At 41.1% G+C, this 15,791-nt stretch overlaps 1 protein-coding gene across 1 annotated transcript; it reads right to left on the bottom strand.

Moving 5' to 3' along the window:
• Positions 1–1,869: 1,869 nt before the first annotated feature.
• Positions 1,870–14,581, bottom strand: LOC115369285 (dual specificity tyrosine-phosphorylation-regulated kinase 4-like). Its single transcript, XM_030065856.1, has 13 exons — positions 14,558–14,581; positions 14,090–14,112; positions 6,049–6,214; positions 4,631–4,767; positions 4,354–4,494; positions 4,009–4,147; positions 3,747–3,828; positions 3,442–3,614; positions 3,269–3,329; positions 3,022–3,151; positions 2,763–2,881; positions 2,355–2,503; positions 1,870–2,061 (listed from the first exon to the last, which is right to left on the bottom strand). Exons 1-13 carry the CDS (start codon positions 14,579–14,581, stop codon positions 1,870–1,872), a joined length of 1,536 nt encoding a protein of 511 aa, XP_029921716.1.
• Between the last annotated feature and the right edge of the window lie 1,210 nt (positions 14,582–15,791).

Here is a 15,791-nt window from a genome sequence, read left to right as displayed (position 1 = left end):
TTTTTTTTAATCATAAGTAAAGCATGTAGGAGTGCCATTTTTTGGCAACATTTACTTTTGATATCACCATCCACTGGAGTTTACTGCACAGCCCGGGCACTTCCACAATATCTGTTTCCTAAACCATGTGAGGTTAACAAACACTTTATTTTTTTTTTTTTTTTTAAAAATATATCTGTCTCTGTATTTTTTTTTAGTTCGGCTGTGTTTCCGTGATGTTTCAAAGATCTGCTACAATATTTTTCCAACCTTTTCCAAACTTTTTCATATCTTTTTCATGTCTTGTGATCGATCGCCAGGTTGACAATAAGTCACTGTGTCATTATTGAGGGACACGAACACTTGTGGAGACCGCTCCTTTGGTCACAATTTAACCCTGTGAAACCCAAGCAAGTTCACTGGATTTCTCTCAAAAATGTGAAAACAGCAACTAGAAAATTAGCAAGAAATAAACAGTATTTATAATGATTCAAATTACATAGTTAAATTATTTAAACTCAAGTCTTCCTATGTTAAAAAGGCATCTTAAAGCAGCATTAACCCTTTGAAACCTGATCAAAACATCTGCAAATTACCCAAGAAATTACCCAAAAATTGAGAAGAAATTAGAAAAAAAAATGACAATAATCATAAAATGAAAAAGGGAATCAGTCTTTAGAAGGTCCACAGAGAGAAGGGAATCCCTTCTGGCCAGTCAAGAGTGTGATAGGTGCTGACCAGGTGGGCAGATGATCAATAAAAGGTCAACAGTAGAAGCCACATAGAAGTGGTGTGCATCATCTGAGAGCTGGGAGCCTGAAGATTGATTTGAGATGCAGCTCAGCACTGTGTGTCAAGTTATTACAGCCATAAATCTGTAATAAACACTGTGTTTAGGCACTTTATTTATTTAGAGTGTAAGGCTTCGGACATTATGGTGGCAGCACAGGGTGACCAGTCCCATGCTCAATTATAAGGCATACGTTGTTGCAGCAATTCTTGGGTTGATACCACTTTACCTTTTTTACCATCTTTAACCACTTGAGAATTTAAAAAAAAAAAAAAAAAAAAAAAAAAAAACGGCCCAAAATCCCTTCAAAATATCACATTAGGACACCGAGACCTTGAGAAACACCACAGAAATATTCCTGCTTTGATTTGGTATCAAAACTTTTGACATTTGGAGATTTCTGGAAAATTTGCACTTTTTGGCAATTGGATGGCAGCATTCTGTTTGGACATTACTCAGAAACTTCCCGTTATGCCTCTAGTCATGTCTGTAGTTTGTGGTTGTAATGTTTCATGAGCTCATTCTATACAGTGGCACCAAGTTTGTGTCTGGTCCTGGTCCTGATGTTGCTGTGCTGCAGGTTCCTGCTTGCCAATCGTAAATGGCTTTGAAAAACTAAGATTGCTACTTTTACCAACAGGAAGCTTGGTGTAGACTCTCAAACTGTTCATAGACTGATCATGAAATCAACATAGCTGCTCTGTTTGGGTCAGAACAACTTTATTTCACTTGTTCTGCTCTTCAGCTCCCCTCCTGTCAGTGGAGGACGATGGAGGCCGTCCTGAATGGCTTTGGACACGTCCTCTCTCTCTTGCTTTGTCTGCAGTGTCTGTGGTGCCCCTGAGAAACAATACAACTGCTGGTAATGAGGCTCAAAAACAGACATTCACTTGAAACAGGTTCAAGATAGGAGCTACTCGGCACACACAGTCACACACACACACACAAACATACACATACACACTTTATTTAACTGCGGCAGCTCATCAGAGTCACCTTATTGTGCCTGTGGTACTTACATTTTGCGCAGGCTGGTTTCCCCTCTCAGTTCTTGGCCTTGACCTCGGCTACTTTCTTTTCACTGGCCGTGAAGAACAAAGCTAAGAGAGATAAGGCTGGGGAAGGTGCCGGAGCCGCAGGACCATGCAAGACCTCCTCATCATCCTCTCTCCTCCTTCCTGTCCTCCCACTCCCTCCCACGCGCCCCCCGCCACACCCCCCGCCCCCCTGATTTTATTTCCCCTGTCTCCTCCATTGGCCCCTGGTCTCTCCTTGGCCTTTCTGCTCCCCTCCTGTCAGTGAAGGAAAACAGAGGCCTTCCTGAAAGGTTTTGGCCATCCCCACTTTTTCCTGCCTTGTCTGCAGTGTTTGTGTTGCTCCCTGAAAAACAATGCAACAAACTCAAATCAGACTGAAAAACAGATATTTGCTTGAAAAAATTTCCCTGCCCTGTGAGAAAATGTGTTTATAAAGCAAAATTCAGGACAACTTTGTCACGTTGTTCTGAAGACAGGAGCGGCAGGATCACACATGTTGCAGCAGCTCATCACAGAGTCAGTCACCTTGTTGTGCACATGGTACTTACACGTTGAATGGGGTGTCTTTCCTTCCCTACTGTGGAGATCTTGGCCATGACCTCGGTTACACTCTCTTTGATGAATGTCAGCCTCACAGGTGGCATTTTTTCTCTTTTCAGAAGACTGCCCTCCTTTCTGTACATGTGTGCTGTGCCAGCTGTATGACAGTAGCAGGGAAGAAGACAAACATGTTATTTTTGTGGAAAAAGACTGGACCTGAGGAGCAACAGAGCTAACATGGGACTTAAGATGCTGAGCATCTGAGAGGGGATGGTCCTCTACAGCTCCAGTATAGCACTGTGGGCTACTGTTTCAACAGTAGGCACCACAAGTTTGCACAGAAACATCAAATGATCAACACGTCGGCATACTGATGACAGCTGAGTAAAAGCTTGCTTGACAGAGAGTCCTCCTACCTGATGCTGTGTTGTCTGCAGCACAGGGTTTGGGTGTGGATTTTCGGGTGTGGAGCTGCCCCTGAATCCATGCATGCTGCATGGCTTCCTCTGGTGTCATGCGCTCCTCTGGTTTAAATCTAAATAAAAATACGTATGCTGCCATTGCAGTCCCACATTTTCTAAAAGAAGCTACAGATACTCTACAAAATATGCAAAGATATTTTTGGAAAAAGTCTAACTCCAACAAAATGTTTCTGAAGGAGTGCAGTGCACCTACCGCAGGCAGCGCTGAATGAAATCCAGGAAGTTAGCGTCCGTTGTCTTCAACAGGCTGGCCAGGTTCTTACTGCCAGGCTGTCGCACAGCGCCGTTGTTGTTCACTATTTTTTTGAGGAAGCCTTGAGAGTCTGCACTCAGGACATATCGACAAAAACACTTATTAGATATCTGTAGAGGAGCACAATGTCATAAAGATGACCAGCCAAGAAACAATCAAAAGACTTTTATATAGTTACTTTGCTCACCGTAAAACCTCTCCAACAGGCGCGCTCCCCGCAGAAGCTCCATGGGAGGCTCACCCAGCACCTGGAACAAAAGACATTCAAACCCACTGTAAACACTACATCTCGATGAAGACGTATTTTCTGCAGTCAGTGAAGTAGCAAATGGCCTCCGGTTGGTGTTTGACATCTGTTACCTCCATGATGCAGCCGAACTGGTCATTCCAGTTATCGCCATCAAAGAGAGGGCTGCCGGTGTGGAGCTCAGCCAAGATGCAGCCCAGGCTCCACATGTCGATGGGAAAGCTGTACCCTTTTGCCAGAAGCATCTCTGGAGACATGTACAGCCGCGTCTGTATGCATTTCTGTCCTGAGGAGGAGGAAGAGGAAAAGACACACTGGTTAGGCACAGTAGCTTTTCAGTGGCTTCGATTATACAACATTTTCAAGCATGGCTCATTTTAAAATGATGAGAGCAAATGCTAAAAAAAAAACAACTAACTTTTCTTTTCTTCAAAGCAGCTTGCTCCAAAGTCAATCACCTTGACGTGATTGTGGTTTTTGTCTGACATCAGGATGTTCTCCTGAAAAAGACATGACTAATTGTGATCAGTGTCTTAGCTGTAACACATCTTAGTGAGACTGAGACTTGAGTATTTCAAGGCAAGGAGTCAAGACTCAGTGGGACACCCAACACTTGCGGCTTATTTGATTTATACAAATGGATGGTTCCTCTGTCAGAGTTGACAACTAAAGGCTCCTACCGGTTTTAGGTCACAGTGGATGATCCCCTCCTTCCTGAGCAGCTGCAGGCATGCGAGCAGGTCTTTTGCAAAGTGCTGCACCTGAGAGAGGCTGAAGCCTTGAAGGTTGTTCTCCTTCATCACTGTGTACAAGTCTTTTCTGGAGGAAATGAGATTGACAGACTTACTTTACCTTTTGATCACAAACAATGTCCGCAGATTCTTTAGTTATTCTTACGTGGCTAAAAAAAATGTTTCATCAATAGCATTGGTGCAGACTTTTTACTTTCTGTAGCTTACAGCCCAGTGCAATCATCAAAAACAAAGCCAATGAATTAAAAAAAAGAGATTATTTTCTGAACTCACCCCAGGAGTTCAAAGGTGATGCAAAGGTGGTTGCGAAAGTAAAAGTGCTCCTTCATATGGAGGATGTTGGCCGTGTTCTTCTTGTCTTTCTTCGACAGTGCATCTAAGATCTTCACCTCGGCCATGGCCTCATTATGGATACTGAAAACCACAGCGATACAAGGTCAGTGAGCAGAGCATCTGATGTCCCAAATGAATCCAAAAGCATACCGTCCCAAAGAGGGTCACATGTGTTTTATATGCGTCCGCTATTCTGGAGATTGAGAGAAAGCTTCACCTCTTATCGTTTCGAATGACCTTGATGGCCACAAGCTCCATCGTCTTGTGATCACGGCATTTGAAGACCTGGCCGTAGGCGCCTCGACCAATCTCCTCCAGCACCTCAAAGCGGTAGGCGATGTGGTCTTTGATGACCTGCAAATAACATGTTGATTCCTCAGCTGGTAACATAAACCAGACAAATATTCGTCCCTCAGAGCAACGCTTCTAAATGTCCTCATCCACTCTGTTGTTAGGAAACATTTTGTTGGCATTTTGTCAAGTAAATAAAAAATTATAGCATGCAGCAGTCTGAGAAGAATTTTATCCTGTCAGGCTAGCTGATTAGCAAACTCAGTAAGGTTTTACATTGACTGCAGAGGTGCCTATGCCTGATGTATATTTTATCTGATGTTAGTTATTTGTAATAATGCAGATCTTGTCTATGCATGTTGTTATTATGACCTTCCAGGGGAATGCAGATGGAAATTAGCTTTTAAGTACAAATGTCTTTGGTCCTAAGGATGCCAGTAGTTGAGATTGGTTCTTGAACTACCAGAAATCAAATCTGTTTGATACATCACACACCATGGCTGGATGATAAATCAATATTATATCAATATTGTGGTATTAGGCTAGATCATTTCTCAGATTTTGGATATTGCAATATTGTGATGTGGCATATGTGGCAGACATGTTGTCTGTTCCTGGTTTTAAATGCCGCATTACAACAGATGTAGCTTTCTGAACTGGTCAGAATATGATAGTGGTTCACTTCTTTACCTCTACCAGCCTGGGTCAACAAATCACCAAAGACTTTTTTCAAATAAAAAGCCTCTTTTATGTAAATCTCATGAAAGCACCAATAGTCATCCCTACAATATTGTCACAATATTTTTGGTCAAACATGTGGCGATATTTGATCTTGTCCTTGATCAGCTCCACAGCACACGCTGGTTCTTACTGAGATTCTCACTTGTAAAATACAGTACCAACTCTGTACTAGATAAAAATATTGTTCTGATTGTAAAAGTTTGTGCATTTCCTGATCCATTCTGTCGGCAGCCTTCTCTATACCTGCTGACTCGACTTGCCTCTGCATCATGTCTCAGATTTGCAGCTCTTCAACCTCCCACCATGCTCTTAACAAGAGCATTAATTATGTAACCGCCAACACATTCAATGCATTGTCACAACGTTTATGGGTTGGAAAACATAAACAGAGGGGAGTATTCTTCATAGAGTATGTTTTGTGAGAGGGAGAGGTCAGTTAACCTCATGGTGAATGAAAATAAGTTGGAAAAAAAAGTTGTTCAAAATTGGAATTGATTTGATAGGAAAGGCTTGATAATTTATAATGTGACAATAATTGAATAGTATGAGGGGAAAAATTCAGTTTCAACTGCTTAAAAGATTTGTGAATAGTTCAGTAGTTACCATTCTGTAGTATCCATTCTCTGTATCATATCCAGAGTTAAAGGATAAGGACTTTGATCCCTGGATCTTCTTGGCTTTTTGGCCCAGGTACCAAACCTTTTTGTAGCCCTTGATTTCCTCCTGCTCAAACTCTGTCAGATATTTCTTGAAGAACTGCAAGACATCTGTATGGAGAGAAAAAAAAAACTTTTTTCAGAGCTCTTTCTCACCTTCTCTCTCTATCTCATGTTCGCACCAAGAAGTTTTTAAAGTCTCTTAAACATGTATTTATACTTGGGCCCTTTTGAACAGTTCCTTGTCCTGATGTGGGCTCACTTACATGCAGGGGACTTGGGCAGAAGTCGGTCGAAGGATCTGTCATTGTCCTGCTGTTGAGGACGCTTGGCATTGTTCATGCACACAGACTCTGATGGCAGCGAGGGCAAAGTGCTGTCCCTGCTGACAGTAGTCTGTGCATTAAAAAAAAGACAGAAACATGATGTAATTGCACAGTAAGACACAAATTCAGTTCAGTCATTTGGGGTGAGACACTCCTCCTCATGTCTGAAAACCATTCACTACAAATCATGTCTGCTCTCTGTTGAGAGGCATTTCAGTATCTGGGGCCCCTTGCTGCTTTTGGTCTCTGTATTTTGTCTGCTGGTGCGTTTTCTTCTGTAATATGACTGGATTGCTTTAGTAATTTGCTCGCATGGGTCGGCACCTATTGCACAGCTGTCCGGCCAGAGAGGGGCCTCTGCTGCCCTGCTCTTCTTGTGGTAAGCTTGAGACTGCTGTATTTTTTTTCGCTCTGAATAATTTTCCAAACTTGAATCTTCTCCTGTGGCTCCCAAAGTGGGCTCCATGACAAGGTACCCATGTCAAAAGTCTCCAGACAAAAACTGTAATAAATAAGTAATTACTTTTTATTTACGAATGGCCCATGTGTGTGACTCTCATCTCTATTATTTCCTCCTGGCATCTCTGTGCGACTTCAATATTAAATCAATAAATTTGACTCGGGTCAGTGCGATCGGCGTTTGCGCTGTAAGGAGGAGAAAGGGGGAAAAAGAGAAACAGCTGAGTGAGGCTTACCTTGCTGTGATGAAGTGGGGGCCGTCTGTTTCTCAGAGGCTTGTCCGGCCTCTTTGAAAAGACTACACTGCTAATTTGAAGCGAATCGCACAAGTTGCTGATCATGTTGAACAAACGTGTCTCTCGGTGAGTTACAAGTGTTAGTGCTCTCTCGTCCTCTGTCTCGGCCTGTTCACTGGAGCCGGGCTTTATGACGGAATAATGATGCATAGCTAATAATCCGAATTCCGAACACCTGTAATAATCTACAGACACTCTACAGCAAACACCTCACATATCACAGGAACATAAAAAACATGAATTCCTAATCACAAAATATTGAAGCCACTGAGGATAAAAATTACCATCAAGTTGGAAATGTCATTTTAGGAGTCCCAACACGAATACTGTAGGAATATTATAGCGATTTGTATTCAGAGTTGTGCAGAGGCATCAATTCTCCTCTGCCATGTGAATCTCCTGTAGCCTAAAGAAGTGGAGCCAGTGACAGATAGGCCTATTATTTTGCTCTAGTTTGAATACTACAGCCTACTGGTTTTTGACTGGACTCACAAGCAACATTAGTGTAGTTTAGCAGGCCGGAGGAGGCACCTGTTGTGTGTCAAAGGCCTCTCACAAGACTGGCAGAATATCTGAGCCAGCATCCCAACATCATGAGGGATTTTCCTCGGCGCAGTGGATTATCCTTGATCCTCACACACCTGATATTTCAATTAAAAAAGTGTGTAAATGATAGATAAGAAACAAGACATTTTGCTTTACTGAAGTCCACTGCTCCAGATGAATGTGTTGGTTATTTATTACGTGACTTGTGTGACTTTGTGAAAACAAACAGTAAATTAAAACTTATTGGCTCTTAAAATAATCAATGTGTTTCTGTTAGCACTGTGACGGTAATTCAATGGCAATTTCACCAGGATTTAGCATCATGCTGTCGGCCCAGGTCGGAAAACCGACAGGGGCCACTGGGGGTTTCATCCGTGAAGCCAAGAAAACAGAAAAGCTTCTAAAACACAGGTAAAACTGTCACTAAGCTGACTACATGCACGGTGTGAACTGATCTTATAAATTGTCTGTTTAGTTAGTTAGTGATGCCTCAGGCTCATTTCACTGACAACAGCTTCATTTATAATTGCGTTCCGCTGGAAGTTGCACATCTGGCCAGAGAACAAAACCGTGTCACTTCTCTTGGTTTCCGTGTGTTATCTAAATGTGGTGTAATTGATTATGTTTTCTATACCAACCCAGCCTGCCTGACAGTTTTCACTCATTTGAAGGTCTGTATTCATGTTCACTTTAACTCCTGATGGTCAGTGGATTTTCCTTGTCTTTCTTTTTTTCTTTTTATTTCCATACCAACATGATACATAAAGCACATAACAAATGTAAGCTGTACAAATGTAATGTAAGATGTATGTATTGCATCGATCTATAGTGACCGATATAGTCACCCATTTTTTAACCCTACACTTCTTCATATGTGTGTTGGAAACTCTGGAGCTTTAAAGAAGAGAAGGTCAAGAGAAAACTTAGTGAGTTTGTCACAGTCCTATCACTAAACAGGCACACACACACACACAGTCCCAGTCCCATCTGTATACATGGCTCCAGTTACATGCAGCCTGACAGCAAATTAATAGGAATATTCAATATCTGCCAAACACATTGTGCAGCCTATAGAACATGGGTGCAAATAAAGAGTGGGGCCTTGCATTTATGATACTGTGTGTCCTGGTACAGTGTGTGACTTTAGTACAGCAGATTTAAATCGATTTTTGCTGTACTGTTGCTCCCACATTCCCTATGAGCATGCCCTCCCCCACACCTTCCATATCTCTGCTTTCCCTTGCATACACTTGAAGTATGGTCATACCTCTGACATGAATAGCATCTAAGGGTGGGAGGAGCATATGCTCTTATGTTAAAGCTCGCATGTCCAATCATTACCTTTTCAGGTGAAACTCAAAACTGATGGACTGTCAACTTTTTCACCGTTCCTGAGTGCTTGCAGCCCTCTGATGCCTATTATCGCTCCTCCTTTGAACATTCCTTTCAGTTCATCCAAATTTTCTCCCCTGGGAATTCCCGCTATCACTCCCTTCACTCCTTTTCTCTCACCAACTGTTCTTTTTTTCCTGTTATTTCTTTCTTGCATATTGTTTGAAGTTTAAGCACCGTGTTTTTCTGTTCAACATTCTTGCACTTCACTAGCAGACTGCCATCTCGCAAGACTTTAGCCATTTCAATTTCCCCTAGAGCTTTCCCCAATCCTCTTGTTAATGCTGTGACTGTGTTTCATGTCCTGCTTTAAATTTAAGAATTATCTTAAACTCTACCATCATTTGTTTTTTATGCACATTCCATCTTTCCTCACCATTTGCCTGACAGCGTCAGCGTGTTATTGTTCTTTCCTTTCTTTCCTCCTCCTTTTCCACTACCCACAACTCTTGACCATTCAAGGTCCATTATCCTCTGAAAATATACCACAGCTAATTTCCATTCTGATCTAATCACAATCCAAATCATACCAAAACCACAAATTCAGAATTACCGCTCTTCTGCCCATAAACAAGAAACCTCCCATTCCAGGATACTGAGCCTCTTTGCTGATGGAGCATCTGTTTTTTTGACTACAGGAAAAAACTCCAAGCCTGAGTTCTCCACCCCCCCATCTCCCCAGGTGTCCACCGCTGCAGTGGAACCATACAACTCCATCTTTTGCACGCACACAACCCTGGAGCTCTCTGACTGCGCTTTCATGGTGGACAAGGAGGCCATCTATGACCTCTGTTTCAGAAAACTGGATATGGAACGTCCAACTTACACCAACCTTAACAGGCTGGTGAGTCAGATCGTGTCCTCCATCATGGCGTCCCTCCGATTTACTAAGCATGCTTTTGTGTACTGGTATGTAGGTGAAGGTATGGAGGAGAGAGAGTTCTCTGAGGCCAGGGAAGACATGGCTGCTTTAGAGAAAGATTATGAAGAGGTGGGTGTTCACTCCATTGAAGGAGAGGGAGAAGAGTATTAAAGATAATTGCTCCCCTCACCAGTTGTCAGCTTTCACTGTTTCACATGTTCATTACAGGTCAGACACTTTATGAGTCAGCTGACTGAAAAGGGATTCACAGGCCAGTTCTGTAGAACAACTAAATCATTCCACAGTGTTGTACCGGTTTTTGTTCACAGAATTTGCAGGGAAGCAATGCAATTTCGAAACATTTTCACGGGTTTATCATTTCATCCCTGTATCTGCTTATTAAAGATAAGATGCTTTTCTTAAATATAATCGCTCTCTTTAAATTTAGTACAGACAGACCACAAGAAATTAAAACCGTGAAAAGAAATAATGCAGGAAAAAATAAACTCAGTCATTTTTAGTCAATTCTGTTTCTATGAAACTGGATGTACACAGGAGAATGTGTTGGTTAGTCCACCAAGAGGATGCCAGTATCTGAGGTATAGTTTCAAATCAAAACAATTTTATTAAGAAAAAAAAGCCATAAATGAAGCAAAACTAATGTCTGGAGGCCAAATAGATCAAAAGGATGGGGAAGTCTGGGCCAACCATAAAATTGGCCGTCTGAGCCAGAGCTTCCCCCTAAACTACCAAAACAGTGTATTAATTAAACTAAACTATTGAGATAATTAAACCTCAAAAGAAATAATCACTAAATAAGGAGCAAACAAAACAATAAATAAGATGGTCAAAAGGCTGCTTCATTTGGGAGAGAAAGAGTGAGAGCTCCTCCTTCTCCAGCCTCCTTTTATATGTGGGATAGGGCCAGCCCCTATCATTAAGACCAGAGGCATTCTATGCCTACAAAGTGTGCCGTAAAAGAATGATATGATTTTATGTGTATATGCAGATTTTATATATGGTTTATTGGAGCTAAAGCATGCCGTAAAGCACTGGTCTATTGTTTGCTGAAAGCTTTTCACAAACTGATTTGACCTGATTAGAAAAGGTCAGAGTGCCGTCCTTACGTCTCCCCATGGCCTTTGGCAGGAAGTTAATCAGACAGACAGACAGGTTCCTGGGTGTCCACAGACACACGGAGGCTATTAACTACATTTAGACGTGTTTATGCTCAAAAGCCAGAAACATTCAAATGATTTTATGGATTGTGTGAAGTGAGTTGTGAAGTGAGTGTCTCTGGATCCAGCCGTGGTTGTCTGCAGCTTCAGATTCTTGTTCTTTCCTCATCAACCACTAGGTGGCAGCCTTATAACTACGAGCTGTCTGTTCACATTTCCTTGTGTGTCATTTGTCATTGGAAGTCCGAACCTACATATTTCTGCAATCTTAATATACAGTTAAGTGCACAAAAAGCCATTTATGTATAAAATCCTTCCCTCAAATATTATATTTCCATCGTCTTCCAGTCTCTAGTAAATAGGTTACCTAACAAATGCTTTGCATGTAAAATAAGCAAAATCGTAGCATTTGTGCACAACACGAGTTTGAAAGTTAAGTACAAATATCATATGCAGTCATATCTGATTGACTTTATATGGTAAATAGTTTTTCATCTCATAGGCAATATATTGAGACATCCTATATGTACACATGCTTTATATTTCTTCTTATTCATTCGAAGATGTTTTGGACTTTAAACTACAGAAAGTGAGGCTGCAGCCCCAGTTTCTGTAATTGGCATCTGTCATGTTTTAAAACTCAACACTGAATCAACAGAAATAGGTTTAGGGGGGTTGAAGTGAAAGGACACTGGCAGGAAACTCTCTCCAGTGTGAGTGACCTCTGACCTTTCCCACAGCTTTGCACGTCTCCTGGTCAGTATAGTGGACAATAGAGCAGGAGCATCACACTGAATCATAAATAGAGTCCCACACACCGTCTCAAACATGTAGCTGTAGTTTATTAAACAAGACATCGTTTCAATCTGCTCAGGATCTTCCTCAGGTCTCAAAGGCAGGTGACTGACACGATATATCTCCGACCTCTCTTAGGACCACTGCAGTATTAACAGAGTACAAAATCAGATAAATGTCATATAACTTAAAGAATAAAAAAAATATTATAACAATAACATTAACCTCTAGTGGATAATTGATATGACTACTCCTGTGTGATTTATTGACTACAAGAAATCATAGTCAGCATAATCATTATCATCATATTGAAATATGTACTCCATGTTTCTGTTAATCTTGTCCCAGAACAGTCACATTTTTTTTTTTTTTTTTAACTCTGATATCATTTCCTACCTTTTATTCAGCCATTAGTGTCCATTCATTCCACTATGATGTGAAAATGAACTTTCAGACTTCAGAATTTCTTCACACCAGTTTTCCATCATGGTAATAAAGTCATCCTAAAAGTTTTCCTAAAAGCAGCAGCACTGTTGTCTTTTGATGACTTGAAACTGGGTGGACTGAAAGGTCTCTCTGCCAGAAAATAGTCCCCGGGGTGAAAATCACTGGTGTGGTCCTACATGAAAGCTTTTACCAAAGAAGGCCACCATTGTATTTAACATTCTTACAATCTTTATTTAACATCCTTATGGCTTAATCGTCCATTCAAACCTCTGATGTAAAGCCTAGAGCGCCTCTGCAGACTGGCTTTGTCCTGTGTGTGCAGGATGCTTGCAGAATTTCCTGGCATGGGGCATTGTTTACTCTAGGTGGGACATACTGTGTCCACTCCAACCGATCTGTGCCTGTCTCTATCTGGAGGTCCAAAGAAGAGCCATGGGTGACCATTTGGTTTAGAGGGCACTGTTCCTCGCTCATCTTGGTGTTAGGCGGGATTCCAATTGGCCATGGTAGAAGGGAAAAAACTAATCTCCTGCACCAGTTTCCTGTTGCCAACCAGTTCTCTGAAGCCTGTTATTCTGTCCCTTTGCTCTCCTCTCCCACCACCACAACTAGGATGAAAAATCTTCAAATCAAAATAAAGTGCAGAAGCTTACCTTGTTGAAACTTCATCCCTCTACTGCGCACATTTAGGTTGTTCATAGAAAAAATATTCTACCATATATATGTATTTTTTAAATCTTTTTGGGTCCCCTCATAATGTGTTTGTGCTTGTCTGTTTGTTTTCACTTGAACCCCAATTACTCTTTACTGTTGCCTCAAGGCAATGTTGTGCGATAAGGGTACCAAAACACACAGTGAAATGATGTACCTCCGTGACATTTCTTTAATGAATGAAGGAGAAACTTTTTCATGAAATAATTTTCTCATCAATTTCAGATTTTACACATTAATTCTATCAATATTGCATTGCAGGAATGTTCTTTTCCAGCTTGTCCAGCTCTGTCCCCCTTACAGCTTAGTCAGATATGCAATAATCTACTCAGTCGCCTTTTTTACCAATGGTGTCCAGCTGGGCCGACATCAACTGTGTCGGTCAGCAAGGAACTGTCACGACTTATTCTGGACAGATTCCATTCACTGGGCATTAATAGCTCACAATCTGAGCGTGATTAAATTTGTTCTCATGTTTGGACTGGCAGCAGCCCTCACCTGCCAATCAAATGAACACACTTTACCACTGAACCTCAACACCCTCAACTAGGGAGTTGGTATCTATTTTAACATAAACACGACAGCTAGAAGTGACAGCAACAAGCGTTTTACTGAAAATCGTTGGGTGAATGGTTGTTTGTCAAGAGGCTGACCAGTAAAACATTTGCTGAAATGGTAAACAGCAGATTGACGCTTCACCGGTTTAGGGGAGTTCTTGAATCTAGCAGACACAGTCCTTGTTATCTTATACTGTAAGTGCTGTAATGGCATGCTTTGGACAGCAATACGTTTCTGTTTTGGCATCATACGCTTATGTAACATGGAAAAAGATAGAATCTCTGTTGAGGTATTATACTGTATGATCACTACAAAAAAAACATGAAATGAGTATATTCAAAGGCTCAATTAAGCCTTGGGCTGATGAAATCATAATGCTTTCCCAAGGCTGATCCTTCAGATCTTGCGAATACTGAATGAAATTGAGAGAGTGATTTTTTCCTTCAAATGTCCTTAAGTCTTACAAACTCAAGAACTCACTGTAAAGGGACAAACTGCCAAAATGCTGTGGTTGTCCCTAACTGCAGTAATTCATCTTCCTTTTTATGACACCATTCTTAAGTCAAGTAACTACTGAGCCATGATGAAATCACTTAAGAAAAAAAGTCTGCTTCATTTTTTTTTTCTGAATTAACAAGATCATTATCTCAGCATTATGAGAAAAGATCCAATGGGAAAATAATTCTGAGACAATTATCTCATTGAGAAAAACAGGGCAAAGTTTTTTAAATTCAAGTAACGTTTCCATTCAAGCTCTGGACTATAAGATATCCTTGGGGGGAAGTGGGGAGAAAAAGATCCAGTCCACTCTCAGACTGCCAGCAGTGTCAGAATGTGTTGAAAGAACCAGTCTGATGCCCAGTCAAAAGATGGAGGCCTGGTTTGCCTTTTCCGCCTCAGATCCTTTCATCCTTCATGACCTACATTCTATGTGAAAACACGCACACACACAGGCACGCACGCGCACGCACACACACAGGCACGCACGCGCACGCACGCGCACACACACACGCACACACACACACGCACACACACACGCACACACACACACACACACACACACACACACACACACACACACACACACACACAAACACACACTACTCATTACTGGGTTTACAAACCCTTTCGTCCCACTGCAGTTCACTTGGTTTCCTGTAGTAGGGCCCATAAGGTCCTATGTAACCCCTCCACAAGTATTTATACCAATACATTTATTGATCAGAAACAGAATCTCTATATTTGCCATGTACATAAACATGTTATTCATTTTGGGGAGTGGGTGCAACACACTTAACACACATAAACACATCCAATACACTAAAAACAGGGACATTCTACTAAAAACGATGCCTAAAACCTTATAAATAACATAAAAATAAATACAAATCCAAATTCAAAACCAACTTTACTGAATGAGTTGGATTTAAGAAGTGATGATTTTTAGATCAGAGGTTTTCAAACCTTTGTATGTTCTATGACCCCCAATTTGAAATGTAATAATTTGTTACATAATAATTTTAGTAATTTTATTTATTTTTATGATTGTTTTTTAAAGCAATCCAGTGAATTTGTGCAGGTTTCAACACTAACACTAACAGATCATGGTAAGCTTTAGCCAGAGAGAGGAAAATGTTAAAATGATCCCTCATATATTTTCTGCGACAGTGTAACCATTTCTACTGACTTAAATTGCAGGGAAATTAAACTATTCCTCATTTTGCTGATGACACAGAGGCCCCTCAGGGATCCCTGGTGGTCCCAGGACCCCACTTTGAAAACCACTGTTTTATGACCATGGTGCATTTGTACAAATGTTCTTTGGCTGGCATAAGGATGAACTGAAGGGGTTTCATCGCTAATTTAATTCTTTATCTCTCTTTCACAAATACACACACTCTCTCTCTCCCTCTCTCTCTCGCTGTTGCAGGTCAAACTCACAGTAAGGCAGAGCGCACAGTGTAGGGTTCCCATTCCATTTATTAGCTATGGTTTATAAATAGACACACTCAGACACATATGTTGAAAGTATAAAAAATACAATAACAGGATTTGCTAGACTTTTTAGTGAGGTCTCTTCTTCATAGTCTCTGTTACATCTTATTATAACTTGAATGGCT

Source organism: Myripristis murdjan, chromosome 12 (assembly GCF_902150065.1).
Source record: "Myripristis murdjan chromosome 12, fMyrMur1.1, whole genome shotgun sequence".
In the NCBI taxonomy this organism is placed as follows: Eukaryota; Metazoa; Chordata; class Actinopteri; order Holocentriformes; family Holocentridae; genus Myripristis; species Myripristis murdjan.
Note: the sequence above shows the minus strand (reverse complement) of the source record. Positions and strands in the feature narration are given on the sequence as shown.

Coding starts and splice junctions, on each gene's coding strand:
- LOC115369285 (XM_030065856.1), bottom strand. CDS start 14,581: ATGAAAGGATCTGAGGCGGAAAAG. Junction 4,148..4,353: donor ATCACCTTTGAACTCCTGGG/GTGAGTTCAGAA, acceptor CATTTCCTCCAG/AAAAGACTTGTACACAGTGA. Junction 3,615..3,746: donor CTGCTTTGAAGAAAAGAAAA/GTTAGTTGTTTT, acceptor CCTCCTCCTCAG/GACAGAAATGCATACAGACG.